Source organism: Oncorhynchus nerka, linkage group LG6 (genome assembly GCF_034236695.1).
Source record: "Oncorhynchus nerka isolate Pitt River linkage group LG6, Oner_Uvic_2.0, whole genome shotgun sequence".
Taxonomy (NCBI): Eukaryota; Metazoa; Chordata; class Actinopteri; order Salmoniformes; family Salmonidae; genus Oncorhynchus; species Oncorhynchus nerka.
In genome coordinates, this window is record NC_088401.1 from 22,354,166 (window position 1) to 22,378,258 (window position 24,093).

The following is a 24,093-nucleotide window of genomic DNA, read 5'->3' on the forward strand; positions in this document are numbered from 1 at the left end:
CATCACCTCCCGTTTCAGTATGATAATGCATGACCCGATGTCGCAAGGAACTCTATACAATTCCTGGAAGCTGAAAATATCCCAGTTCTTCCATGGCTTGCATACTCACCAGACATGCCACCCATTGAGCATGCTTGGGATGCTCTGGATCCACATGTACAACCGCGCCTTCCAGTTTCGCCAATATCCAGGAACTTCGCACAGCCATTGAAGAGGAGTTGGACAGCATTCCACAGGCCACAATTCACTCCCTGATCAACTCTATATGAAGGAGGTGTCATGCTGCACGAGGCACAGTGGTCTTCTGATCCACGCCTCTACCTTTTTTTTGTAAGGTGTCTGTAACCAACCGATGCATATCTTTATTCCCAGTCATGTGAAATCCATAGATTAGGGCCTAATGAATTCATTTCAATTGACTGATTTCCTTACATGAACTGTAACTCAGTGAAATTTTTGAAATTGTTGCGTTTAAAAAAATATTTTTGTTCAGTGTAGGTTTAGAATAAAAGTATAATTACCAAAAACGGAGGCAACAGTCATCCCCTGTTTCAGGCACTTAAATATATTTATAATTTGCTTATGCTGTATACCATAGAATGAACAGTTTGCTCAACAAACTGAATTGTAAACAGTACATGATTTTTTAAATGTATAATAACTAGCATGTCACAACACGCAAAAATGCACAACATGCAAAAATAGCATGAATCGAGAAAGGCACTGAACATAACAGCATCTTTTGTGATTAAGTCAATGACTCAATATAGTTTCTAAGTAGAAGTGTAATTCCAAGCCCCAGGCTACATGTTCAATCTCTTGTCTATTTAGCATCTAAGATCAAGAGTGTCTATTTAAAGGAAGTACTTCCCCTTCATATCTACAGTATTAAGGCTGTAGGGAAGGATCATCATTTCTATTTTGTATTTATCTTTGAATGTTAATGTTCATTCTCTATTTATTATCTATGATCAGGAAAGACTATTTAACGGATAATACTCCACTCCCTATCTGTCATAGTGCCCCTCTGCATCTCCATATCTACAGTATTATATTATGGCTGTAGAGGAGGCTCATTTGAGCCTAATCTAAGATGACATGTTCCACTGGAACGCAGAGTAGAAAGAACAGCAACCTGGAAGATGTTACAGTGCTAATGATATGTGGCCATCTTGGTGAAGTGCACAGGCAATTTGCTGTAAATGCATTAGTGGTCTCCGTGATATCGGTATCATCCAACCCATTATTTAGGCTATGGGCTTATTGATGTTCTAATGAAGATTATTTTGTGTCGTATCGTATTTCTGTGTTGAGATGTTGCTGTCCAAATACCTCACAATGGTATTATCATTGATAAACACGGAATAAAAATAATTGCAATGTTCAAGACGAGTCAAGTTCCGCAGTTCACACTGATAATCCCAGAGAAGCACAAGATGAGGCATCTTTTAGGTATCTACTTCAAATGTACGTCCAATACCATTGTCTTCGATTCCTATAGATGCCTTTTTTTTATCTCTTTCTCAAAATGCACACAGATGAAGCAATAGTAATTCAAATGGCCTCGGGATACAGACACTTAACTCCCTCTCACTTACTTAATGCACTCCGGAAATCTAAAGCGCTTTCTTTGAGAGAAACTTTCCGTTGAGAGTCAACAGCGCTGTTGTGTTCGACAAGGCCTCTGAAAGGCTATGTAAATCCTTGCTCTATATCCCCCACGTTCAAGTCAAGTACTTCTGGCCCCGAAAAGCTGAAAAGAGACTGCGTTCTGAGTTGTTTGCTGTTGCGGCTGAATGCTTGGTTAGACGCCCTGAAGCCAGTCTGTGCAGCCTCTCGCTGTAGCCTAAAAACGACAGTGTTGCTTGCCGTGTTCCCACTACCAGTGTTATTGATGTGTTTTCCTTTGAAATCCTGTGTTCCCGGGAATCTTCAAAGGGTCTTTAATGGGTTTTAATGTGACGTTGGAATTAGACGCCTCACTGTTGCGGCGGTGGCAGGTTTAGGTGTAACTAACCCAGTGGTGCTCCACGAAGTGTCTCTTCCCCCAGTGTTGAATTATTCAGCGTCGCTCTATTTTCACAGTTTGAGAATGCCAGCGGGGTGTTCTTAGTGGAAGACGAATAGAGATGGAGAATTGTGTGTGGGTGTGCCTCACTGCCTGCATATGTGCCTATGAGGTGGCCTTCTTCAACCAAGTAGTACACCACTAAGTCCCTGTCTGGCGACACTAGGCTGCATACTAATTGAAAAACCATGAAGCCCCAGCAAATACAAAGAATGTGCACGTGTGGATTGGAGGAGGCTACGTGTCCAGAACCAGTCTACCTCCTGTCTGTTCATCTGTTTTTCCTTTCTCCTTTCTTTCTTTCGTTCTTCAATCTGAAATGTGTGTTGAGTGCCTTTAACATCTGGCCCCGGGCCCCCAGAGTCCTCTTCAGCACTGAAGCCCCTCTCAAATCCCGTAGACTGTCGTCTCTCCTATCAGCATGACAGGGCCTCTTTCTCTCTTTCTCTCTCTCTGCGGGTTCATCTCAATAGTCTAAGCTGGCTCATCTACGCTCTTCCATCTGCACTGATGTGGAAGAACCTGACAGGGGAAATTACATGACACTCAGACACAATCCATGTCTCAATTGTCTCAAGGCTTAAAAATCCTTATTTAACCTGTCTCCTCCCCCTCCTTTACACTGATTGAAGTGGATTTAACATCAGGGATCATAGCTTTCATCTGTTCAGTCTATGTCATGGAAAGAGCAGGTGTTCCTAATCTTTTGTCCACTCAGTGACAGTTTCCAGATCACTGCAGATGAAAGAAAATAGAGGAGAGGAAACTATTGAGATACACACTTGCTCTAGGACTTTACTAGCCACAGCCCCACAGACCTCTCACCTGCCCATCCTTCTGAGAATATTACCAGCTGGACAGTGTTTCCTCTGCCATTGTATAGGCAGGGCGGGCTCCCCTGCTGGATCTCTTGCCCCCCACCTAAAGGATTGTACTGTTGGTGTCAGAGGATGTTGCCTCAGAGGCCTTTGCATGTGGCCTGGAGAAATTAACTGGGGATAAGACTGCAGCTGGGTGATGCTGAGGTTAGTCAAAGGTGTCACACTTAATAGTAACCAACTTCATTTGGACGTTGTAGTAGGTGCATTCATTTTGTTCACTTGCCGTTGTACCCGCCAAACTCTTTACCTCGGGAACAGTAGATGACATCAAGTCAATTCAAGGCGGACAACCAAGGACTTCATCACTTTCTTGCTGTCCCTTTTGGCGCTGACGTCCCGCTTAGAAATGGCTTCCCCTGTTTCCTGTTTGTTGTGTAGAAAATAATTAGTTTAAAATCTAGTCCCTATGGAATCGGGAGTGGAGAATGGGTAATCGTCCTCACCCAGAGAGAGCTAGTTTTTCTGCAGAGAAAGAAAAGAAGTGAGGAGTGACTACTGACGTGAGGAGTGACTACTGACGTGAGGAGTGACTACTGACGTGAGGAGTGACTACTGACGTGAGGAGTGACTACTGACGTGAGGAGTGACTACTGAAGTGAGGAGTGACTTCTAAATATCAGATGGGAGTCTTAAGAGACATTCCACTTCGCCTCGCACACACTCCGTAATATAGTCTGTCAATGACCTACTCTTTGAGAAACACACACATACATTTATATCCACAGATTTACACACACAGATGCTTTAAACAACATACTGAAACCGTAGTCATACATTTTCACCACACATCAAATAGGCTAGTGGCCAATCCTCAAAAAGGCCTTTTAGTTTTTGATAGCTGTAGTTTTTGCCTTTAGTTTTTGATAGCTGTAGTTTTTGCATTTAGTTTGTGATAACAAACATAACAATTTTACATCTTTAATGTCTCCCATTTTGTGAAATGGATGGTTGTGGGAAAATATTTTACTGCAAAAGTGGTTAAATTGACAGATATTGTGACCACCCCCTAAACTCAAAACATGCAGAATAATGTCTGGCTGGACGGGGATGGGCCACATAAGATCATGTAACCTAATATTGCAAGCTCTAATACAGCAAAAATTGGAATACAAGTAGTCAGTTGTCTGCCCTACATACACAACAAACAGCATTGGGAGATCTTAATGCTTCTTGGCAATATAGACCTGTAAACATAGAGATGCAATAGGTGGAAATAGCAACTACAAATGATTTATGATGAATGTAAGCTTTACTTTTGGGTAGCTGATAAATAGACAACTTTCCAAGTCAAACGTGCTGACAAAAATACACATAGTTACATGTTTTTTGATGATGTAGTTATTGTAATCCAATGGGCTTTAAGGAAAACAAGTGGGCTGAAACAGTGAAAACTGTCATTTATTTTCAGTCAAAGGGTCCTCTGTAGATGTTATGTTAAGCTTCTTGCAATTACGTTAGGGGACCCCCTAGATTTGACTGCCACGATAGCATTAAATGGTGGTTTAATCAGCTGTATTTACATGTTTTAAAAGAGACATCTTTCAAATTTGTGTACTCTACTTATGACCTGTACTCAATAATATTTTTGTCCAATACAGCTATGTTGGGTATCCAGTAGGCCTGCCATAATGACACTCAAACACCATCGTCTGTATATAGAAAAGGCAACTGACTGCTTGGCACCAACTGTGTTATAACCTGTACCTCCAGGATTGGGCTCTTAAGTCACCTCCTTATTATTAGGAAGTAAGCTTTGATTCATTGCTAGTCAGAAAAGGCTGCCTGAATCCAACATGGCCTTCCGCTGGCTCGCTGCATATGTGATGCGCATTGGGACGTTGTCGTGCACTCTTATGCTGTTTGGGTTGAGCCGTCTGCCCTGTCCTCGATAGGCCCATGCCACCATCAGTCCTCCCCTCTGGCAGTTACTAGAGACAGAGACATGTCAGGAGGCCATTCACCAGCCAAGATGCCATCTGGAAAGTGCTGCTGTGCATTGCCCTTATATGTACCTATTTTGTTACCACCAATGGCTGGCCAGCCCATGTGACACCTGAAGAATGGGCTCTCATGCTGGGGTGACTCATGCATTGATCTGGGAAACTGTGCACTAATCCCAACACCCCTATAAGGACATAATGGCATATTTGGCACACAAGAGGTCCCTTAGGATGGTAGGACTTCTAGAAAGATGCTGTTTATCATTGTGTATGGTGGCTGTGGATTGACTGGGGGACAGTGGTCAATATGCACCCTGCTTGATCAGCACTACCACCTCTGCAACCCCTTTTTACTTTTCATCCAAGGAATTATTTTCAATGATATATGTGGCTGGGGCTGTGCTCATAACCAATGCCTCATAACCAACGCTTCATAGTCTATGACCTACACTCTAAGTAACCTCTATGAAACCTGAGGTCACCCTCAGGTTCTGCCACTCTCCTCATGTCCTGCTGGTCCTGCCCCCAGACCCTAATCACAACCAACTACCCAGAGTAAATATTGGCCAAATAATCATCCTACATGACTTCTAAAGGAAAATGTAGGACTTTACCTGCAGGACCTTTTGCCACATTCAACATAACAAACTCTGGTCACGCTTTATTTGGATAGACCCATCTGCTCTACAGATGGTCATACTATCTGCAACTGCTTGCTAAGGTTAGGGTTAGGTTCAGAATAAGGTTAAGGTTAGAGCTAGGATTAGTAGATGGTTAGTTTAAATGTTTCTGATTAGTCTGTAGAGCATCTACAGATGGACTAACCAAATAAACTGTTACCAACCACATGTGAGTTAGGTGTTGGAAAGATCTAAGGGAAGATCTGTTTCTGACAGCTCTTTCACAGACTCTCTCTTAAACAAGTGGACAACCAACCATTCCACTACTGGAGTAGATTAAGATGTTACTGGGATCCCCATTAACCGACACCAATGACTACAGCTAGTTTTCCTGGGGTCCGACACATTTTTTATTTTATATATTTTTATTACACCTTTATTTAACCAGGTAGGCAAGTTGAGAACATGTTCTAATTTACAATTGCGACCTGGCCAAGATAAAGCAAAGCAGTTCGACATATACAACACCACAGAGTTACACATGGAGTAAAACAAACATACAGTCAATAATACAGTAGAAAAGTAAGTATATATACAATGTGAGCAAATGAGGTGAGATAAGGGAGGTAAAGGCAACAAAAAAAAGGCCATGGTGGCGAAGTAAATACAGTAAAACAAGTAAAACACTGGAATGGTAGATTTGCAGTGGAAGAATGTGCAAGGTAGAGATAGAAATAATGGGGTGCAAAGGAGCAAAATAAATAAATAAATACAGTAGGGGTGAGAGGTAGTTGTTTGGGCTAAATTATAGATGGGCCATGTACAGGTGCAGTAATCTGTGAGCTGCTCTGACAGCTGGTGCTTAAAGCTATTGAGGGAGATAAGTGTTTCCAGTTTCAGATATTTTTGTAGTTCGTTCCAGTCATTGGCAGCAGAGAACTGGAAGGAGAGGCGGCCAAAGGAAGAATTGGTTTTGGGGGTGACCAGAGAAATATACTTGCTGGAGCGCGTGCTACAGGTGGGTGCTGCTATGGTGACCAGCGAGCTGAGATAAGAGGGGACTTTACCTAGCAGGGTCTTGTAGATGACCTGGAGCCAGTGGGTTTGGCGACGAGTATGAAGCGAGGGCCAGCCAACGAGAGCGTACAGGTCGCAGTGGTGGGTAGTATATGGGGCTTTGGTGACAAAACGGATGGCACTGTGATAGACTGCATCCAATTTATTGAGTAGGGTATTGGAGGCTATTTTGTAAATGACATCGCCAAAGTCGAGGATTGGTAGGATGGTCAGTTTTACAAGGGTATGTTTGGCAGCATTTGTGAAGGATGCTTTGTTGCGAAATAGGAAGCCAATTCTAGATTTAACTTTGGATTGGAGATGTTTGATGTGAGTCTGGAAGGAGAGTTTACAGTCTAACCAGACACCTAGGTATTTGTAGTTGTCCACATATTCTAAGTCAGAACCGTCCAGACTAGTGATGTTGGACGGGCGGGCAGGTGCAGGCAGCGATCGGTTGAAGAACATGCATTTAGTTTTACTTGTATTTAAGAGCAATTGGAGGCCACGGAATGAGTGTTGTATGGCATCGAAGCTCGTCTGAAGGGTTGTTAACACAGTGTCCAAAGAAGGGCCAGAAGTATACAGAATGGTGTCGTCTGCGTAGAAGTGGATCAGAGACTCACCAGCAGCAAGAGCGACATCATTGATGTAGACAGAGAAGAGAGCCGTTCCAAGAATTGAGCCCTGTGGCACCCCCACAGAGACTGCCAGAGGCCCGGACAACAGGCCTTCCGATTTGACACACTGAACTCTATCAGACAAGTAGTTGGTGAACCAGGCGAGGCAATCATTTGAGAAACCAAGGCTATCGAGTCTGCTGATGAGGATGTGGTGATTGACAGAGTCGAAAGCCTTGGCCAGGTCAATGAAATAGGGCTGCACAGTATTGTTTCTTATCGATGGTGGTTAAGATATCGTTTAGGACCTTGAGCGTGGCTGAGGTGCACCCATGACCAGCTCTGAAACCAGATAGCATAGCGGAGAAGATATGGTGGGATACGAAATGGTCTGTAATCTGTTTGTTGACTTGGCTTTCGAAGACCTTAGAAAGGCAGGGTAGGATATATATTGGTCTGTAGCAGTTTGGGACAGGAGTGTGTGTCCCCCTTTGAAGAGGGGGATGACCGCAGCTGCTTTCCAATCTTTGGGAATCTCAGACGACACGAAAGAGGTTGAACAGGCTATTAATTAATAGGCGTTGCAACAATTTCGGCAGATAATTTGATAAAGAAAGGGTCCAGATTGCCCAGCTGATTTGTAGGGGTCCAGATTTTGTAGCTCTTTCAGAACATCAACTGACTGGATTTGGGAGAAGGAGAAATGGGGAAGGCTTGGGCGAGTTGCTGTGGGGGGTGCAGTGCTATTGACCGGGGTAGGGGTAGCCAGGTGGAAAGCATGGTCAGCCGTAGAAAAATGCTTATTGAAATTATAGTGGTTTATCGGTGGTGACAGTGTTTCCTATCCTCAGTGCAGTGGGCAGCTGGGAGGAGGTGTTCTTATTCTCCATGGACTTTAGTGTCCCAGAATTTTTTTGAGTTTGTGTTGCAGGAAGCAAATTTCTGCTTGAAAAAGCTAGCCTTGGCTTTTCTTCCTGCCTGTGTATATTGGTTTCTATTTTCCCTGAAAATTTGCATATCACGGGGGCTGTTCGATGCTAATGCAGAACGCCATAGGATGTTTTTGTGTTGATTAAGGGCAGTCAGGTCTGGAGAGAACAAAGGGCTATATATGTTCCTGGTTCTAAATTTCTTGAATGGGGCATTCTTATTTAAGATCGTGAGGAAGGCATTTAAAACAAATAACCAGGCATCCTCTACTGACGGGATGAGGTCAATATACTTCCAGGATACCCACTACGGATGCAGGCAATGAGGCAGTGATCGCTGAGATCTTGGTTGAAAACAGCAGAGGTGTATTTAGAGGGCAAGTTGGTTTGGATGATATGATATGAGGGTGCTGATAATTTGTGTGAGATTGAGGGCATCAAGCTTAGATTGTAGGATGGCTGGGGTGTTAAGCATGTTCCAGTTTAGGTTGCCTAGCAGCACGAGCTCTGAAGATAGATGGGGGGCAATCAGTTCACATATGGTGTCCAGAGCACAGCTGGGGGCAGAGAGTGGTCTATAGCAGGCGGCAACGGTGAGAGACTTGTTTTTAGAGAGGTGGATTTTTAAAAGTAGAAGTTAAAATTGTTTGGGTACAGACCTGGATAGTAGGACAGAACTCTGCAGGCTATCTTTGCAGTAGATTGCAACACCGCCCCCTTTGGCCGTTCTATCTTGTCTGAAAATGTTGTAGTTTGGGATGAATTTTTGGTGGTCTTCCTAAGCCAGGATTCAGACACTGCTGGAACATCCAGGTTGGCAGAGTGTGCTAAAGCAGTTAATAAAATAAACTTAGGGAGAAAAATTCTAATGTTAACATGATGTTAACATAACATTATGTTAGTATTAGAAGTTAACATAATGAAAAAGACCATACAGAAGAAAAAAAACGTAACAATTTACATTTTAAAAAACATTAGACTTACACGTATAGTTATTTTTTTAAACCTTTGTTTAACTAGGCAAGTCAGTTAAGAACAAATTCTTATTTACAATGACGGTCTAGGAACAGTGGGTTAACTGCTTTGTTCAGGGGCAGAACGACAGATTTTTACCTTGTCAGCTCGGGGATTCGATCTAGCAACCTTTCGGTTACTAGTCCAACACTCTAACCACTAGGCTACCTGCCTCCCCTATACAGGCATTACTGTTATACATTCAGGCTGAGATAACATTCCAGTTTGTTAATGGGTCTCGTTGGCATTGAAGCGGCATCTGCCTGAATCCAACTGTTGTAGAAATGGAAACTGATCACCTCGCAGCCCTGAATATCCTGCCAGCCATACAGGAAGGATACTGGCCTTGTCGCTGCAGCTTGCCCAGAGTCAGCTGTGCAAGCTGGTCAGGCCCCAGAACTACAACCACTACTGGCTACTTTGTCTACTCACCCTGTTAGGACACACTCATATCCTGTAACCTCAAAGACGTTGAATCCACCAAAGACGTTGAATCCACCTATACGCTACTAGAGTGGCTGACTGTTGTATTAAAGGTTGCTTTCCTGTTACTTGGTTATGCTACTATGTACTTGTGTTGTGAAAAACATGAACACCATCTAGTTGGCTTCAGCTTTTCATACACAGCGGAGGCATGACAGTGTCACTCACAGTTCTCATACCAAGAGACGTATGAAACCCTTCTAAAATATACCTATCAATTTACCCACTTTTGCAGTAGAATATTTGTACACAACCATCCATTTCATAAAGGGGAGACATTAGAGGTGGGAAAACATGGTTGTGTTTGTTCTACCTCAGGTAGGGGTATCACAGCCCTGCCACTAGCCTAAAAAAGTCACATGGCCATAGAAGGGACACACATCTTCCAAGCTAATGCTAGCAGGATGCCACTGAGTCTCGACTTTCCCCCCAGCCCTCTTTCCTAACCCCATGTTTACCTGCGGTATCTTATACTTTTCACCCATTTGAGCCACACGCCAAAGTGCTCGAGGGAGCAAAATGGTGACTTCTGGAGAGATAATGAAGCAGCACTACTTCAGCAAAGTGTCAGTCAACAGAGCTAAATCCTGAGCCGTATGACCAGCCTCCTACGCCTCAGTAATAAGGCTAAAGCCTTGGCCAGTATTAGTATTGACTGGCCGCGCGTAAAGCGGGCAGGTAGGTAATTACCAGGTTATTGGCTCATGCAGCCACCCTCTAATGCTGTCGGGGCATGCACACGGCTGCCCAGTTTAATCACTGTGGAAACAGGGGGAGATGGGTGATTATAAAGGGAGGGGGGGGGTCTATCAGTAGTCAGGACTCGGCCTCGCACCAAAGGGCTCCAGGGGCCTGCAACACCATAATGACCTCATAGGAGAGAGGAATGGAACAAGGCCTCTCCCCTTGGCAGCAAGAGAGATGGGAAGATAAGCAGGAGATGGAGAAAGAGGGGTGACAGAATGAGATTAGAAAAGAAAGAGAGAGAGAGGGAAGATTGGTGGTAAGTGGACAAAGGAGAGGAGTGTGAACGGAGTGTGAACGATTTGGGGGGAAGGCGAAGAAAACATTTGGGCGACAGACAAAAAATAGAGAAGAAGAAAGAGAGAGAGATTTTGGAAGTGAGACGGGTTAGAAGGAAAATACTCCTAATTCTCCCTCTTCGCTCCTCTGTATCACTGCAGTGCACCGCTCCCGCCCTCCCTGCATCGGGACTTTGGCTGAAGTGCCTTTGGTTCTGGTCCAGATATGGCCGGGGCGGTGGAGTGTGTGTGCCTGCGCGGATGGCAGGTGAATGGGAGGATATGTCATCGTAATGGCTCTGTGTAATGTGGTGTCACGCCGTGTGAGGAACAGGCACCATTGTAAAAGGGTGCCTATGCAAGCGTTATTCAGAGGCTTCCACAGCACAGCACAGCAGCAGCACCAGCACCGGCCCCGGTCACTCTCCTTCCGCCTCTTTGCCATTTTCAATCTTTCTCATTTCACCTCGTGCTGTTTAATTTCCCTTTTCATTCTCTCATTCTCCTCTGTCTCTTTTGTCATGGTTATATTTAACGTTTTCGCTTTCCTTTTCTGAAGCTGTCCTCTATTTCCCCCCCCCCTTTCTCGCTCTCTCTCGGTTCTCTTCCCACTCTTTCTCTTTAACTTCCCCTTCGTGTAGCTGTTGCCTCCTACTGTGCATATCTTAACGTCAACATTGTTTGTTCTACTTCTCTTAATCTCGGGTTTGTCTTTCATCTTTTCAACCAAAGGCGGCCGACCTATAGTCTTTATGTTGTTAGTTAGAGAACTGGTCGATTTTTAAACTACCACTTGAGAATCTATTGAGTTTAGTGTTACCTAATTGTTTGAGAAACACTACTCTGTCCATCTATCTCGCTCAATGTTGTGAACATAAGAAAACAGCCTCACTTATCTTTTTAGAGAACACTGTAAAAATGGACGTCACGCCGGCTGAGGGGCTTGTCAAAATATTGTGGTATGGATATCTCTTGCGATATGGATATTGGAATGTGATTTCAATTAATTGTGCCGCCTTAATCCGTGTGACTTAATTTACTATACAGTAATTGTAAATCAACATGTTCTCAGTGATTCAAGGAATATTTTGTGCATACTGCCATCAAGTGGCATTGTTGTGAATTACATCCTAACTAATTCTGTGCTGCATCCAAGTGTCTGTTTTTAAATGTATGGAAAGTATTTTGTATATAATGTATTTTTCTTTATGTGTCGGACCCCAGTAAGACTAGCTGTCAACATTGGCGTTGCCTAATGGGGATCCTAATCAAATCCAAAATCAGTCATGGCTGGTCTACTACACAAAGAACATGTGTGTGTTATAACACTCTATCCATCTTGTGAGACGCTGTCCTGTTTCTGAAATACCCATCTTATGGCAAATTGTCATCATTATTGCTATCCCATTAGAACAGCGCAGTCAGCATTTGTGGCTGATAGATACTACCAGTATTGGGCCCATCCATCAACAGTGGTGCAGAGTTGCTCCGCTGTGGGTGGGTGTGAATGTGTGACTTTATCGCCTGCTGTGTGGTTGCTTGTGCGTGAATGTGAGTGTGAACTAGATGGTCTGTGTGTGTGTATGCAAGAGAAAGACACATACACACTCAAATACAACAGCGTGGTGTCTAGCAAAAACTCTGAGAGAGAGAGAGAGCAGACGCACAAAGTCTCTGTGTCTAAATCCCAACCCCATCATATCTCATTCTACCAGGTGTGCTGGTGTAGTGAAGGCCCCCCCCCCGGGGGTGGGGGTGGGGGATTCCTGCCATGTCGTACACTATGATTCGCTCGTAATGTTGACTGAGCAGAGCGCTAATTTGTAATGAGATCAGAACTCCCACTTGAAACCCACCTCCAGACTCCAGTTCTCCCCAATCCAGCTCAGCCATTCATCAAGAAATGCTCATTTTTTCCCCCTCTCTCGCATTAGTTCCCCTTCTTATCTTCTCTAGTCATACCAGGGGGCATGGCAGGGATTTGAGGTGTGATACTCTATTCTACTTTTGTTTTGTGCATCTGAATGCTAAAGGGGATAAACTACTTTTAAAAAGTTAACAGTCCTTTTGTTTCTCAACGTGAGAAAGTGCCATTTCTTTCCACACCCAATTCACTCCAATTATACAAAACTCGCTAATGCGGTCAAGTCCCCTGGAATTTTCCTGGGAATCGCGAAAACCCCAAAGGCCTAGAATTCCAAACTCAAAAAGTATTGAACCTTGACTACTACACTGATACTAGACAGAGGTGGGCGCGATTGGACACGGAATGAGAGACGTTAAGAAGAGTAGTCATCCCCTGTGTACCCCTTCGAAGACCTGAAAGTCTGACCTTTTCACCTGCACCTGCCAAAACAAGGGGCTCCTCTTTTCCCCCTCTGTTACCTGGCACAAAATGGCCGCCTTGTTGCGTCACTGTCTCTCTTTTCCAGCCAGGGGTGTAAACTAAGTAGCAGTTGGCTCTATTGTTGATTGAATTGAACTTGGCATTACTGTGCCCACTGTCTCTGTTTTAAAGGTTGTGTTATGACCCGGCAAATGTAGATAAGAGTATAGGGATCACTCTGAATCATTATCAGACCCCGTCTCCAGCTCTCTAACCCAAATCCTATTACCATGGTCTGTCTGTTTTGCCAAGGCAGTGACCCTTGGCTGTTTCTCTAGTCAGATTGAATCTTAATGTTGTTATGACATAAGTACAGGCCAGACAGTGGAGTTTAATGGGAAGAATAGCGAACAGTTTGTTCATCTGGCGTGTAAAGGAGAACAGGGTTATGTAGGCGGGGGCTATGGATGTTGGGGTCAGGGTTGGTCAACAACAATACACACACACACACACACACACTGCCCCCCGGAGTTGGAATGTATTTACTGTTGTCTCGGTGTCTGTGAATGTCTGGCTGCCACTGCAGAGCAGTAGAATACCACACCAAGGTCAGGCCTCTTACCATTGCACGACAGGTATTTGTGATTACACAGATGCAGAGGAATGTTCCGCCCCTGTTTTCTCTCTCGCTCTCCACATCTTTTATCCTCTGGAGATGATTGTTTCAAGATGTGCGTCACTCCAGGTCTCTGGTCTGGACCCCGTAGCCCCTGAGGTCTGGAATTTTTGCTATCTGGTTCAGCGCCAACAATAATTTCCCCAATATATCAAAACTGAAGTCAATGTCAACATTCACTGCAGTGATTTGTGATGACACGAAGCACCCCTGATTCTTCAGACTGCCTCCCCCCCCATTTGAGTACATTTATACGTTTCACAGGTGTGCTCATCATAATTCACTTCAGTTTTTGACAAAACTTCCAAGTGGTCGGTAGAATGTGCATGGAAATCTTTATATGGTCACTGTTGATCCTTGAAGGATTCCGTAGTTCATCTCATGTTGAAGAGACCATAGCGAAACCAGATTTGATCCTGCTGACTTAGTCAGTCGTCGCTCATTCGTGTTTCTTGAAATATCACTGTGTTGATTTAGTTTTCAGTCACTGTGATTTCCTCTGTTGTGTTTTGCAGGAAGTTCTACTACATCACCCTGCTGAGGGACCCTGTGTCACGCTACCTGAGCGAGTGGCGCCATGTGCAGCGCGGCGCCACCTGGAAGACGTCCCTCCACATGTGCGACGGGCGCACACCTACGCCCGAGGAGCTGCCGCCCTGCTATGAGGGTACGGACTGGTCCGGCTGCACCCTGCAGCAGTTCATGGACTGCCCCTACAACCTGGCCAACAACCGGCAGGTGCGCATGCTCGCCGACCTCAGCCTGGTGGGCTGCTACAACCTCTCCACCGTGCCCGATAAGCGGCGCTCACAACTTCTCCTCGAGTCAGCCAAGAAGAACCTGCGCGACATGGCCTTCTTCGGTCTGACTGAGTATCAGCGCAAGACGCAGTTCCTGTTTGAGCGCACCTTCCGACTGCGCTTCATCCGCCCCTTTGTGCAGTACAACAGCACCCGGGCGGCCGGCGTGGACCTGGACAATGACACAGTGGCGCGCATCGAGGAGCTCAACGACCTGGACATGCAGCTGTATGACTACGCTCGCGACCTCTTCCAGCAGCGCTATCAGTACACTCGGCAGCTGGAGAGACGCGCGCACCGCTTGGCACTTCGGGGTCGCGGTCTCGACCCCCGGGATTTTCTCAGAGATGAGGGCGGTATGGGGGGTGAAGGGACAGCCAGGCTGCCCACAGAGGACTACATGAACCACATCATCAACAGGTGGTAGCCCCCACCCACCTAGACACCCACTTTCCTGACCTCCCCATTGTCTTTTATGGTGAGGTTGCATCAGAGTGATTGTTTAGGAAAGTTGAAATTTGGCACTTGTGGTTTGGGAAGGAGACCGTTGCAGAGGATTGGGTGACTTACCTATGGACTTTGCATGAGCCAAGCTGTGGGTTGCGGACCAGATGATATCCCTCCTGGATGACATAGACGTTTTGGTTTCCTTAGACTATGTGGAGAGGTCAGATATTTGTGATTGGAAGCCCATGATAAACCTGAGTCACCCTCTGGAGTTCTAGAAGCAGCAACTGTCTCCACACTCCTCAGATTTTCCTTTACAAAGTAAACAAACTTGTTTTACTTGCCGTTCTATGTCTTAGCCCACAAGAATAACCTATGTGCTTAATAAGTTGTTTGAGGAGTTTCAAAGCAGTGAGATGAGAAATTACCTGTACTTTGGGCCAAAAGTATTTCAATAGTGTCTAAGCGAAGGACATTTCCGACAAGCTATCTTTTTATTTATTCAATTGCTTCTGATCATTTGAAATAGATATTTTTCCAATGTGAGAGACTATTTGGCCCACCTTGATATACAGTATGGCACTTGTAAGTGATATAAAGTCATGATTGTCATAACATACCCATCAATTTGCTGAAAGTTTACTAACATGTATCAAAGTTTAGAGTTATATCTTAATATAAATGACGGATAAACAGATTTTTTTTTACACTTGTATGTTTTTACCATTTTGTCTGAATGTCTATGAAGAGGCCAGTCTCTTTGGTTCCGATGTATTTTAATTCACCCGTTGGATTGTGATCTGTACACTAAAGGAGATGTACATGAATGAGAAGGTAAATGATTGACATGAAGGTTTGTTATGCGATTGTCTAGGAACATTTTCGACCACATAATCTAGATACAACAATGGATGCTCACCAGGAGACGGACTGGGGGTCTCATACTGAAGGGAGACACTAAAAACAGGAAACACTGTCGTTCTTATTACTTGTACAAAGTTGTGTGTGTGTGTGTGTGTGTGTGTGTGTGTGTGTGTGTGTGTGTGTGTGTGCGTGTGTGTGTGTGTGTGTGTGTGTGTGTGTGTGTGTGTGTGTGTGTGTGTGTGTGTGTGTGTGTGTGTGTGTGTGTGTGTGTGTGTGTGTGCGCGCGTGTGTGTGTGTGCGTGCGCGCGCTTTTGTTTCTGTGCTTTCCCTTCTCTGTTTGGGATCAAGTGTGTCATTTAAAACCAGAATAAAATGAACATGTGTAATGGATGGATTATTAGTCGAGGTTGCCATGCTCCCCAAGTTGTGTTTTATTTTTAATAATGCATATTTAAGTGTCTAAAAGTGCAACAGGTAAAATATTAAAGTTGAAGAATGGACAGCCTCTTTCCAACCACACTCTTTTTTTGTTGTTAATAATCTTCTTTTTTAAACACATTTCTAAATAGAATGATCCCCTGGAGAACGGTGTGTTTAATTACAATTCAAACACAATGGGTATGGACATGATATAACCATTATCATTAAATACTGGTGTATATGGAACCTCCATATTTATCCTGTTTATAATTCTGCTCACAAAGTCTCCAATCCAACAGCAAATACTGTGACCCCACAGGCATGGCCAGTACTAAAAACAGGGCCACATCTGAATGTTTTGGGAGTGTTAAAATGCTAAGGGATTATTATTATTATTATTAAGGAAATGTGGGCCAGTGTGTGCAGATCCTGCAAATGACTCATAGTCTTGTCATCAATAGCAGAATGTTTGTTTGAGTGACTTCTACTTATGTCCCAGGGCTCATAAGCAACCATTTCATGGTAAAGTCTCCACCAGTTGTATTCGGTGCATGTGACAAAATAATAATTTGATTTGATTTGACAGTCTCCAGAACAGAGGTCAAACCATAGGTTCCAGAAGATTTTGCTGATGCAAAGGTGTGTGTGTGTGTGTGTGTGGACATGTTTAACTATACTTGTGGGGACTAGAAGTCCCCACACGAATAGTATATAAACAACATTTTGACCAACTGGTGACATTTTGTTAGTCCCCACAAGAAAAATTGATATTTCTAGGGAGTTAAGGTTCAAATTAGGGGTTAAAGATTACTGTTACGAGTTACGGTTAAGATTAGGGTGAAGTTTAGGGTTAGGGAAAATAAGATTTTAAATGGTAATCAATTGTGTGTCCCCACAAGGTTAGTTAAACAAGACTGAGTGAGTGAGAATTGAGTGGTGTCGGGCATTTGTAAACAAAGTCTCCAGTCTGGTCTGGTTTTACCCATATTCTATTATTGCTGTGAGTATTTCTGTTCTTCATGCAGATTGAATCTTCTATTCAACAATAATAATAAAAAAAAGATATTCCTTTGTATTTCAGTCTCTGCTCCTATTCCTTGTACTCAGAATGGACCGGGCAGCATCATTTGTACTCCGACTGGACCGGGCAGAATCCTAAAAACAGCTCTGAGATCAACCTCTCTTGGAGCGAGCTACAGCATGTTGCCAAGGACTCAAAGACATGGGAGCACATTGTGGTCATGTCCCATAGGGGATGAAGAGGGTAGAGTAAGTAAGTATTGGTTGTTTCAGTTCACACACAAATTACCTCATCAATGACTCACAATGAAAAGGATGAGGCTGCTAATACATATCATGGTAGCATCTCTATGAAATGTTTTAATAAGTAACATGGCCCGTTTCATTTGATCAACACAGAAGTAATTCCCTTTATGAATAATGTCCAGCCACATTGTGGCCAGATGGAGAAAAGAAATCAGATAAAACATCTTCCAAGGTAGAGACATAGCAGACAATCACTCTGGACATTTACCATTTTCTCAGGCAGACTCATTGACAAGGTAAGTTGACGCTTAATCTTAAATGAATAATCCGCAGATGAATGAGTTGCTTTGGGTTGAGAACAGGGACTTGTTCTTAAACCAGTGTCGTCTGCACAAAGTCAGGAAACGGAAATCAGGAAACGTTTTGAGATTGTGTACAGTTGTGTAGGGTTTGAACAAGCGGCAGTGGAAACGGAGAGGGTTTGTGGACTATCATGCCCTCCCTGTCCCTGCAGAGCCAGGCAAACAAATGGCAACAGCTGGCCAGGTTTAACCCGGGGGGAAATCTGCTCGAGTTGAGCTCCACATGAGGCATAGCTGAGGGCATACCGAGGTCACATTCAATCACCCATTATGTATCATTATTCTCTCCAGAAAAACATTGCATTAACAATGTATAAAAGCACTGCCGCAAAACACACGACAGCACCACAGCTGTTCTCTTGGAATACTGGTACTGTGTTCATGTTTTAACTTATCAGAACATACAGTAGAGCAAACCGCTTGACGGGAAATTGGGTCATTTATAGGTGAAGTTAGTCATAAACTTTTTAGTATTTTCTAGTGTAATCATGATTTTGATAAACAATGTAAACCTACATTTGTTGTCATATGTAGTGCTTGTGAATGCTATGCGGAGAGAACATCAACATAAAAGATGGAATCCGCAGTACAGGGAAACAGTGCCACTGGCTGCCCCACTACGTTATTGTTTTTGTAGCAGAGCTGAGGAGCGTCGCGCTGCTATTGCTCATGCAATGATGTCTGTGGTGGAGAACTCTGTTTATTCCTAAATTGACACGGTAAAAATATGTCGTTCTGCCCCTGAACAAGGCAGTTAACCCACTGCTCCTCAGTAGGCTGTCATTGTAAATAATAACTTATTCTTAACTGACTTGCCTAGTTAAATTTTAAAAAAGACTGCCTCAAAACTAAGACTGCTTTTGTTATGGTCTCAATGATTCAGACTATTTGTGTATTTGGTCTCCCTTGATGAGTGATTACATTAATTACATTAATTGAATCAAACACAACAGCATTATTTATTGACATAACAAAATCGTTTATGTGAGGTGACGTAGGGTGACTGCACCAAAACTTTTCACTGAGCCTTGAGTGGATGTTGATTGAATATTGAACTGTTTAACAAAGATTAGGTTCTGTCTCCATCTGCTGGATATATGCTGCCTGTCAACAACAATTCCTGCTCATGTTAGCTGGACATGTCCCCATTTATTGTTTGAGTGAAAGATTAACTTAGAGCCAACATGTATGCTGTATAATTACATGTAATAAGCATGTATAAGCAGTATAAACATTTATAAGAGCTTTATATTATATTATTTTTCGATGGTGCACATTTTCAAGTCTTACAACATATACAATTGCATTATATAACCACATACAGTTGAAGTCGGAAGTTTACATACACCTTACATACACCTTAGCCAAATACATTTCACAATTCCTGACATTTAATCCTAGTAAAATGTCCTGTTTTAGGTCAGTTAGGATCACCACTTTAGTTTAAGAATGTGAAATCTCAGAATAATAGTAGAGAGAATGATTTATTTCAGCTTTTATTTCTTTCATCACATTCCCAGTGGCTCAGAAGTTTACAAACACTCAATTAGTATTTGGTAGCATTGCCTTTACATTGTTTAACTTGGGTCAAACGTGTTGTGTAGCCTTCCACAAGCTTCCCACAATAAGTTGGGTGGATTTTGGCCCATTCCTCCTGACAGAGCTGGTGTAACTGAGTCAGGTTAGTAGGCCTCCTTGCTCGCACACACTTTTTCTATAGGATTGAGGTCAGGGCTTTGTGATGGCCACTCCAATACCCTGACTTTCTTGTCCTTAAGCCATTTTGCCACAAGTTTGGAAGTATGCATTATCCATTTGGAATGGAGGACTCATTTGCGACCAAGCGACCAGGCCTCTCTCATCTTTTTAAGTGGGAAAACTTGCACAATTGGTGGCTGACTAAATGCCCCACTGTACATCCACAGGTACACCTCCAAATGACTCAAATTATGTCAATTAGCCTATCAAAAGCTTCAAAAGCCATGATACAATTTTCTGGAATTTTCCAAGCTGTTTAAAGGCACAGTCAACTTAGTGTATGTAAACTTCTGACCCACTGGAATTGTGATACAGTGAATTATAAGTGAAATAATCTGTCTGTAAACAATTGTTTGAAAAATTAAATGTGTCATGCACAAAGTATATGTCCTAACCGACTTGCCCAAACTATAGTTTGTTAACAAGAGATTTGTGGAGTGGTTGGAAAAACACGTTTTAGTGACTCCAACCTAAGTGTATGTAAACTTCTGTCTTCAACTGTATGTACAATGCTACAGGATTTTCCGTCAGCTGTTCAATTTTCTTAATTTGAAAATATCCCAGGTCTAGCCAGTGAGCATGGCAAGCTCATCACCATCATCTTCCTCCTGTGTGCTTTCCCTCAAGGCATTCTCAAGTCTGATCCAGAACACCTCCTGGTCACGCTCGTCTGTGGGCCACAACAAGTATGTTTTCCGACGCACCATCTTTCATAACCAAGTGTAAGGAGAGAGACAGTAGAGTGTAAGGAGAGAGATGGGGATCTCTTCGAGAAACACCATCAGAAGAACATCGCTCCCCTCACACAGAAGTCTGACTGGCCACCTGGAACTCCAGGGCCACCACTCACTGTGGAGAAAGTCACGGGTCACCACTCAGAGTGTGCATCTGGCATTGTAGATGGCTGTTTCAATGTTCTCTAGGATAGCCTTGCCCGGATGGGAGTCGAGGTGTTGCAAGCACAGTCGGAACAGAGCTGATCCTAATCCTAGTCCTTTCTAGACGGGCTACCAGCTCACTCACGGCTCATCTCTGGAGCTGTAGCAACCTTTCCCCGCTGCCTCATGCCTTCGAAGGCCAGGCCGCAGGAGTAGCAAGTAATAGATGGCAAATTTCTGATTGTGCCAGATTAGGCACATGGTCACAGTCACCAAGTCCAGAAGGAAGGTGGCCAAGAAAAGGCTGTGGAAAAACTGGTCATAAGAGCATACTTTGTCATCTAATTCCCGCATGTAGTGAGCTGTCCCCATATTGTCACAGTGGCGGTCATAGATATGGGCTATGTGCACAGTAGGATCATTTAAGGCTTTTGAACCAGGCATTTGGGGGGGACAGTACAGTGGGTTGTCGCTGATATCAAGGAATAGCAACATAGGGAGGTTATCAAACAAAGATTTCTCCAAAACGTGTAAATGGTTGGACTGAATTAGTAAAACCTTCAAGGAATTCCCTGGAGGCAGTAAGATGTCGGGTAAGAGGATCCAGGTCTGTTTTGTAAAAGGTCAGCATTTCCAGTGATTTAAGTGGATGAAGGACAGTACTAGATTGGTGTTACTGAAAGTGATGCCGGCCACAAAATTCTGCCTTAAGTTGACAAGGGGGACAAAGTTATTTGGATGGAAATTGCTCAAAATGGTGCTTCCTTTCTTACGCGCACTTACTCTGTGAAGAAGCCCGGTCCAAAATGTTCGAACTCCATCTCCTCCAGGGCCTTGGTAGCGTAACTCCACATACTCTAGGGCGGAGTGTTGTCCTTATCAAAATAAAGGCAGTTGTTATACAACACCGGCTGCTTCAGTTTCACAAGACCTTGTAAGATGGCAGGAGTTAATCTTTTGATATGCTTCCCAGGTCCAGGTAATCAAGATTTTCCAGGTCTTGGAAGGATCCTTCCTCAATGTATTTGATAATGAGGCCGAGGTCCAGCTTCACAAGTCTGCTGAGTTTGCTGAAAGGTTGATTGGTGATGTATCTAAGGACACTGTATAGCATGTAAAAGTCTTCAAGGTTCTGTAGGTCACTGAAAGTATTTTTTATGAATTCAATGATTTCATTTCGATAATGGACAAGCATCTAAGGTTCCTTAGAGGGAGGAGCCAGCGAGGGTTGAGTTCTTGAATCTTGCTTCTATCTAGATTTACATGCTGACCAGACAAGCAGGTGCGTGTGCATCTGCCATCACACGCATGTTGATTTTGTCCCTCCACACCAGATGCAATCAGGACACGCAGGTTGAAATATCAAAACAAACTCTGAACCAATTATATTAATTTAGGGACAGGTCGAAACGCATTAAACATTTATGGCAATTTAGCTAGCTAGCATGCTGTTGCTAACTAATTTGTCCTGGGATATAAACATTGGGTTGTTATTTTACATGAAATGAACAAGGTCCTCTACTCCGACAATTAATCCACAGACAAAACGGTAAACCAGATTAGTTTCTTGTCAACTCTCCTTCTTCCTTCAGGCTTCTTTTTCTTCTTTGGACTTGATAAGGCGGTTGGCAACCAAATTTACGGTGCATTACTACAACCGACTGGAGTATGGACCTCAGTTCATCTTTCAATCACCCTTGTGGGTATATACTCCTAAAAACCAATGAGGAGATGGCACATGGGTAATTGCTCCTAAAAACCAAGGAGAAGATTTGAGAGGCAGGACTTGCAGCGCTTAGAGCGTCACAAATAGAACCAAGTTCTATTTTAGCGCCCGGCTACACAGACGCTCGCGAGCTGTGTTGGTGTATTGATTGAATAACATGTATGTATACTTTTATTTTGCAACCCTCGCACACGTATGACATGAGCGCTGTGGTCAGCATGTTAGGAACGTCTCAGTTCTGAGGCCAGTAAACGTATCCATTTGAATGTTCAGCTAGTTATCATTAAGTTGTAAAGTTTAAAGACCCTCAAGGCTTTGGAAGGTGGTGTGAGAGATTTCCTTTAAACCACAGTCAACTAGATAAAGTATTTTCATTTTGCTCCCATCCTGCACGAGCTGGGATTCTTCCAAATCCCTAAGATTTGCTTTTTCGAAGACTACCACATTTGGTGTGGATAATTCAAACAGGAAAGAGACATTTGGAGGTAATTTGGATCTTCCAAGATTGATCTCTACTCTTGAAAGGTTGTCCGTTACATCTGGGAGGCCCCAAATAGTGAAATTAGATCTTTCAAGCGAGAAAGAGAATGCAACCATTGAAAGAGTTTTCTTTGTCTCCATTTGAATTCCAGCCAGGAATTCTGTTTCTATCCCCATAAGGAGCAGGAGCTTCAATCTGTGGTTGTGAGAAAAATGCCTGACTTTGGATGTAATCCAGAGTTGTTTGTTTATGTAGGCAAGAGCAGGAAAGCCACTGATGTTCAAATGGTCAATGTTGTTACCCAAAAGACTAAGCCAGGACAAAGAGATGGTGTTGTACACCCCATTCTGTACACTTTGTAGTTTATTCATAGAAATGTCAGCCGATTCAATGTTAGGAAGGAACTAAAAAATGTAATAGGAAATGTTGTTAATTGTTTTTTTTTTGACAAATCGAGGACCGTTAACTGTTTCAGGTTGTGGAATACGTCAACCTTGATCACTGCGTTGTTTCTGGAGATGTTTCGAAAATAGAGAATGTGTAGTCCTTTGAATTCACCTCCACTTAGAGATGCGAGTTTGTTCTGGTCCCGGGTTAGTACACCCAAATGACGGAACTTGAGAAATGTCTCAGGCGGACTGTTTTGAATTTTGTTCTTGGACAGATTGATCTTGGTGGTATTTTTGGGGATGGTCTGTAGAGCATCCGACACATTCACAATGGTTTGACTCGTACACCAGATAGTGGTGGGGTCATTATAGTTTGCCTGACACCCCTTACATCCATAACCCCAGCTGAACCTGATGTTGATGAGAAGCATGAATAAAAGAAAGGATCTTGACATCTTCTCTTCACAGCCAATTTAACCTGAAGTAAAGCAGGCTTTTAAATCGGAAATACAGAAAAGTAACACGAGCTAGTAAACTGAGAAAAAAAAATCACCACAGCTGTGATGGAAACAGGTCGTTTCGGTAAATATTATAAATGCCGACAGATCATTTGTTCGTTTCACATGGTGGGATACTTTTGTGTCGGTAAAATGTATTATGCAATAAATGGTGGTGGAAACGACTTTAAGCGCAAATATTGATATAATAGCCATCATCATATCGAAAGTACATTTGGAGTCACGCGATGATATGGTGTGTGGTCCACCCACTACGACTCGGAAAACCATGCAGTTTATTAGGCTACAGATTATTATTATGATGATGATGATGATGATCTTCACAGGGGGGTGAACGTGCACAGTGATCTTGTTGCTACTTTCCAATAAATATGAAGGGTCTTTTTCTGGTGACATGTTGATTGGTGCTTGCATGCCATTTGACAAATAAAAATATAATCCCATGTAGACTAGTCTACCTGCACAGCCTACCCCCACTGTATCTGCGAGCGCACATGACAAGACGACAGTAGGCACATTTTCTATTAAACGCTAACCGTTTTTGTGACT

General features: G+C 43.3%; 1 protein-coding gene and 1 pseudogene across 1 annotated transcript in view; one reads left to right on the forward strand and one right to left on the reverse strand.

The window, feature by feature from the left end:
• Positions 1 to 16,255, forward strand: part of LOC115130178 (heparan-sulfate 6-O-sulfotransferase 1-B) — a 99,279-nt gene extending 83,024 nt beyond the window's left edge. The window contains exon 2 of the mRNA XM_029661039.2: positions 14,151 to 16,255. Coding sequence (XP_029516899.1) covers positions 14,151 to 14,862 — 712 coding nt within the window. The 3' untranslated portion in view covers positions 14,863 to 16,255. The remainder of the gene's footprint in view (positions 1 to 14,150) is intronic.
• A 3,863-nt stretch (positions 16,256 to 20,118) lies between these two features.
• On the reverse strand, positions 20,119 to 23,457 carry LOC135572054 (toll-like receptor 13; annotated as a pseudogene).
• Positions 23,458 to 24,093: the final 636 nt, after the last annotated feature.